This window comes from Galleria mellonella, unplaced genomic scaffold (assembly GCF_026898425.1).
Source record: "Galleria mellonella isolate WM207_F2 unplaced genomic scaffold, CSIRO_AGI_GalMel_v1 utg264, whole genome shotgun sequence".
NCBI lineage: Eukaryota > Metazoa > Arthropoda > Insecta > Lepidoptera > Pyralidae > Galleria > Galleria mellonella.
In genome coordinates, this window is record NW_026442060.1 from 2,743,188 (window position 1) to 2,749,823 (window position 6,636).

General features: G+C 37.3%; 1 protein-coding gene across 1 annotated transcript; it reads right to left on the minus strand.

Moving 5' to 3' along the window:
* Nucleotides 1-2,584: 2,584 nt before the first annotated feature.
* LOC128200734 (uncharacterized protein K02A2.6-like) lies at nucleotides 2,585-6,418 on the minus strand. Its single transcript, XM_052895070.1, has one exon. It carries the CDS (start codon nucleotides 6,416-6,418, stop codon nucleotides 2,585-2,587), a length of 3,834 nt encoding a protein of 1,277 aa, XP_052751030.1.
* Between the last annotated feature and the right edge of the window lie 218 nt (nucleotides 6,419-6,636).

The following is a 6,636-nucleotide window of genomic DNA, read 5'->3' on the forward strand; positions in this document are numbered from 1 at the left end:
TATATATAAGTTATATCGTGTGATTTTATAATCAACGTATGTTTCCAGGTCCAAATTCCCAATTTTTCTAGTATAAATTGCAACAAAAAATCCAATTTGTAACAATATATACCCTAAAATCCTTTCTTAAATGTATAATAATCTATTTTGACAGAAAAGTTACATATAGTTAATACGAAAAAAAATTAACATTCTAACTTTTCCCCCTTATTCATAAAAACGTCAAATCTCTCATAAACCTATTTTAGTTATTGCGATGTTTTATCTCTTTCTTTTGCGGTAAATTCCAAATTTGAAAAAAATTATCAAAACAGTATCATATTTAAAACAGATTTGTAAAATGGTTTAGTTTTTATTAATAAGGAGGTTAGACTTTCGCATTGCTTGTTTTATGGTGTACAAGGGGTACCAACCATTACATCGTGTTTCACTATCCAAAAAACCTTTTCACGGAACGACGTTTTTATTCAAGAATAGTACGTGAAACGATTGAAATCAACAAACATAAAACGTTCGATCGAGATGACGGTTCTAGCTCACCGCGACCTGGAACGTAGTAATACAAAAAAACATTACATTGATATTGTGCGCAGTCGGTAAATACAACCACAAATTCATTGATATATTCGACATGAAGCTGTCATCGTTCAGGGGGTGCGTGAGCCGTTTGGAATGAACTTGTACTACTTTCTAGTATTTAGTGATATAGTTCATGTTTAGGATGGCTGGGCTGTGTTTCTTGTGTGGTGATAGTTTTATGGTTTAAATTTCTTTTAATGTAAATTATATGTATATAATGTTTACTAATTATTATGTCTTCCACGTGTCAAATTGAAATGTTACGTCTAAATGTTAATCATGTTGTGTACACATGTTTTTGAATTGTAACCTAGCATTAAAACCATAATTACCTATATATAAACCTAACATGGTTAATATTTGTGCCTCATTAAAAATAAAATAAATACATCGAACAAAGATACGATCACTGTTGTATGTAGAAACCCTAAGTATAAAGATACGATTCAACTCAGATAATTATTCAAATCATATGACGTAAATGTATAATGCGAGGGTAGAAGAAAATATTTCTGTGAAAGCGAGGGCGTGATAGCGCTACATCAGTCTACTCGTGACCACGGCCGGTGTAACATGGTCAAAACGTGGAGACAATTCGGATAAATTACTCGTATTATAATTTACCTAAATGATAGCGATAATTGTCGTCTCTTAAAAACGAAGAATATACTAAAATTTTAATTTTTTTTTATTTAATAAATACGAGTAATATTTTCATAATGTAAATAGTTTTAATTTTTATATGTATTTTTTTATATGTAAGTTATTGGAGTCATTGGCGAAAACAAAAAAAAAAAAACAATTTATTTTAAAATTAAACTTAATAAAATATTTAAGATTACAATTGAAACAATGTGTACTTCTGATTGATGTTAGACACAGAATTATTAAGTAAAATATTAATATAATAATAAATATTATTGTGGCTCGAATGTTCGCGGAATCGATACACGTGGCATTCGCTTGCACCAATTTCCTCAGTCATCTCTTGGATAACGCTGACGTTGCATTTAGTTAAGAGACAATACCCAGATATTGTCTAGTTTCTACTATAACAAGTATGTATTATATTTGAGACTTTATTAAAATTTGCACTTTTTATTTTTATTTATATATTAATCAGCCGTTGACTGTCCACTGCTAAACATAGGTCTTTCTCTATAGGGATGTTTTGTCAGTAGCAATCGCAGTTAGGTTTTAGTGATGTTATGAAAGTGATATTGTTGCCCATTTATTGACTATTATGTTTCATTTGTCGCCTGTTACGACCACCATACCATTCTGGGACCATAAGGCAATTTATATTTCAGTTATTTTTTTCTCTTTTCACATTTACACTATTCTTGGCTATTATATGAACATTGGCTACACGAACAGTAAGTTTTAGTTATGTAAATAAATAACAAAACATAGTATTTGTTATTATAGAATGCAATTCATTGCTGTGTTGATTTTCGGTGAAGTCCCTTCAGACACCAAACGCAACTGAATAACAAACATCCAAACATTTTTATGGATTCATCTCAGCCATAAAATTTTATTGGTTCTCACTAGATACAATAAAATTTTGATAATTAAGATTTATGTTGTCAAGTTTAATATATTTTGTATTTAACAAACAGAATATTCATGAATAATGTATATGAAAGTTGGAAAACTGAGATCGTCAAAGTATTTATTGATATCATGTGTAAAGGATAATTTTAGAGCTTGTAATATGAGTAGGAAAGACTGTTTTATTACCTCTGAATGAATTAATGGTTTATTTTCTCTTCACAAAATGTAATATTAAGTAAAGAATACATCCAAGTTGAGATTATAAGCAAAACTGATTTATTTATCTTTTACCCTCATTACACCAAATATCAACTGTCATTAGACATCTCTAATAAATACATAACATACCTTTCTCTCATATTGATTGGTTTACAAAGCAATGATTCTATCTTACAAATCAATAGATACATAATAATATTTTAAAATTGACAATCACAATAATGAAATGCTAATTAGGTATTCCTATAATATCTGGCCATAAATCAGGCGGTGGAATCAATATGGGGGAATCCGGTGTCAATTCTGAATCTGAATCCTTCATGAGTTGACTGTCTAACTCAGATGGGCGACATGTCATGTCTGATGGTCTGGCCAAGATTTGGTCAGTATGGCGGCGATGTAACTCTCCATCTTCCGTTTTCACCCTGTAAGTCGTTGGCCCCTCTATTGTTTCCACAGTGGCTCTGCGCCACTTTTCTCCTGGCCCGTACATGTGTATCAGTACTGGTTGATTCACTGCAAAGGTACGGGTGGGCCGGTGCTGTGCCGCCACTTCACGTTGCTGGTCAGTACGGCTAGGCATCGAATCAGGGTGTAAGACTGACACTGCCGTTCTATATCTCCGCCCATTGAGTAGTTCCGCTGGTGTTTTGTTAGTGGAACTATTAGGAACTGTCCTTAAATAATATAAAACTTTACACAATTTTTGTTGCCATTGTATATTCTGGCTTTCAAGTTTCTTCATTTTATTTTTAAATGTTTGAATTGCACGTTCTATCTGCCCATTCGTTTCTGGGTGGTAAGGTGGGGAATACAAATGTTTAATTCCATTCTTTTTTAAGAAATTATTGAATTCTTCCGAGGTAAATGCGCGTCCATTATCTGAAACTAGTACGTCAGGCAGTCCTTGTGAAGTAAAAATTTTCCTTAGCACCGTTATCACTGTCCCGCTATTCATCGTTGGTACTATTTCGGCTTCAAACCATTTGCTATAGCTATCTACTAGAACTAAAAATGTTTTCCCCTGGAAGGGTCCAGCAAAGTCCACATGTACACGACTCCAGGGTTTCTCTGAAACAATCCAAGATTGAGGGTCCTTTGGTGGTTTATTTCTTACTAATTGGCACTGTTGGCAGGCGGCTACAATATTCTCAATTTGACGATCCATGTCTACCCACCATACATAGCCTCTTGCATACGCTTTCGTCTGGACCATGCCCGCGTGTGGAGCATGTAACAACTTCAAAACCTTTTCCTGCAAGGATGCCGGTATTATTACTCTGTTACACCACAATAAACAGTCATTATTATGTGAAAGAGCTTCTCTTCTTGACCAATAAGCTTGTAAACTTGAATCTGTATTCTTGCGTGGCCAGCCGTGTAAAACATGGAACATTACTTTTTGCAGCACCATATCCTTTTTAGTTTCTTCAGCAATTTTGCCAGCATTTAGCTGCCATCCGCTCAACTGCTCTTCTAACAGAAGCAGATCACCAGACACTTCCTTCTTTACACTGGATGTATCCGTAGCGGTCCATCTGCTTAAAGCATCCGCGTTGCCAATTAATTTCCCAGGTCTGTACTTTAGTTTATAGTCATAGCAAGCGAGTTTAAGTGACCAACGTAACATTCTAGGCGAAATCTGTTCAGGTATAGGCTTTGAAGGATTGAATAACCCTACCAGTGGCTTGTGATCTGTAACTATACAAAATTTACGACCTGCTAAAAATTCGTGAAATTTGGTCAATCCAAATATAATTGCTAGTGCCTCCTTATCAATTTGCCCGTATCGTCTCTCATGAGCTTGCAATGTGCGCGAGGCCATCATTACAGGTCTTTCAGATCCGTCTTTCATCACATGGGCAATAATCGCTCCTACTCCATATTCTGAAGAATCACAGATGAGAAGCAATTCTTTTTGTAAATCATATTCCACCAATGTGAGATCCGATGACAATAAACGTTTTGCCTCATTGAAAGCTTTCTGTTCTTTCTCTCCCCAGCTCCAGGGTCTCTTTGATTCTAATAGTCTATATAATGGCTCTAATATAGTGCTCTTATCAGGTAAAAATTTCTCATAGAAATTGTATAAGCCCAAAAAGGCTCGCAACGTCTCTTTGTTAGTTGGAGCCGGTTTTTCTTGAATTTCCTTTACCTTCGTAGGTGCCGGGTGGAGGCCTTTCGCATCAATCATGTGGCCTAAGAACGTAATGCTGTTCGCCGCAAAAACACACTTTTTTTCATTCAATCGAAATCCCATTTCTTGCAATTTACTTAGCACTTCTCTAAGTCTGTGATTGTGTTCTTCAATGGTGGATCCCGTTACCGCCACATCGTCCAATAAACAGGCGACGCCCTCCATACCTGCAAGCGCCGTTGACATCAGGCGTTGAAAAACAGCTGGCGCCGCATTGACACCGAACGGTAAACGGTTCATTCTCATTAAACCAATTGGAGTGTTGAGTGTTAACAGCATTGCAGTCGCATCATCAACTTTTAGCTGTGTATACGCTTGCTTTAAATCTAATTTACTGAATATTCTACCCCCACTCAACCTTACAAACGCTTCATTTGCTGTTGGAAGGGGGTACGTGTCTGTATCTATCGCGGTGTTTACTGTCACACGATAATCGCCACACATCCGTATTGTCCCGTCATCTTTCATCACTGGTGTCAATGGTGTTGCCCACTTCGAATATCGAATAGGTGTTAGCACGCCCTCTATTACCATCTTATTCAGTTCTTCAATCACTTTCTGTTTGAGTGGGTATGGTACCGCGCGAGCCTTTAAGAAACGCGGCGTGGCGTCTTTCCGTAAGTGTAACGATACTTTAGGGCCCTTGTACTCCCCCAATCCTTCTTTAAATAATTCAGGAAATTCCCTTTTATAAAGTATTATATCCTCTTCCGACCAGCACAAACCAGACACTTGAAGTCCTAGTGTTTGGAACCAATTCCTGCCTAACAGATTTGGACCATTTCCTGACACTACTACAAGTTCACACTGTGCTTCCTTGTTCGCTAATATAACCCGCACATTTGCTACTCCCAACACTTTTATTGGGTCTCTAGTCCACGTCACCAACTTCAAAGTAGTGGCTCTTAACGGTGGAGGTGTCGACCAGAGCTTCTTATATGTCTCCTCCGACATAATGGTCCGTGATGCCCCCGAGTCTACTTCCATTAATAATTTTACACCGTCTATTATGACCTCTGCCGTTATTGGTGGTGTATAATTATCAGTACAAACATAGATCCCCATCATTTCCTCTACTGCCGTATCACCACTTCTGCTACATTTCCCCGTCTCGTTAACCTGGTGCATGCGGCCCAGTTTTTTATCACATGCCGCCGCGATGTGTCCAAACTTCTTACAATAGAAACATTTTGCTTTCCAAAATGGACAACGTTCGCCTGGCTTATGACCGCGTGTACACCGTCGACATTCATTAGATTTTACAATGCCAATGTCCATAGGTTCACAATCGGTGACGTTTAACGGAGTTTGCTTTGATTCGCTAGACGTACTGGCAGGGTACAAATCAGGGAATGTCACTTGATAGTCCAGACATGTTTGTAGTGCAACTTCATAAGTTATTTTCTTCTTTTTCAATAAGTCGCGTCGTAAGCGATCATCCCGCACCCCCAGCACTAGTCGGTCTCTCAACTGGCGTTCCAAGTCTATAAAATTGCACTTAGCTCCGAGCTGGCTGATGGCCGCCACATAGTCCTGTACACTTTCTCCCTGTAACTGTTGTCGTTTGTGAAATTTTCCCGCCTGTAGAATTTCGTTAACTTCTGGTTCGAAAAACCTATCTAGAACCCTCAAAATTTCCACTAAAGGTACTTCTGTAGGCCTTTTTGGAACTAAAAGCGATGCAATTAATGCAAAAGTGTCTTTTCCACATTGAGAAAGGAACAGTGATCGGCCCCTATTGAGGTTATCCTCACCGACGCCCGCCGCGTCGAGCGCGCACATTAACTGTTCCTTATAATCACACCACTTATCAGTCTTTGGGTTGAATTGTCCAGGAAACACAATATTTGAAATAGTTGCTGCCATTTTCACAATAAACAATTTTTATTTACTTCGTCGCCAATAAAGAATACATCCAAGTTGAGATTATAAGCAAAACTGATTTATTTATCTTTTACCCTCATTACACCAAATATCAACTGTCATTAGACATCTCTAATAAATACATAACATTAAGTATCAAGAAGTATTCACCAGAGGAAGACTTTGTACAAAAGTCGTTTGCTTAGGTACCTCTGTCCCAT

Bases quoted from the DNA above. Each gene is read 5' to 3' on its own strand.
- LOC128200734 (XM_052895070.1), bottom strand. From the start codon at position 6,418: ATGGCAGCAACTATTTCAAATATTGTGTTTCCTGGACAATTCAACCCA.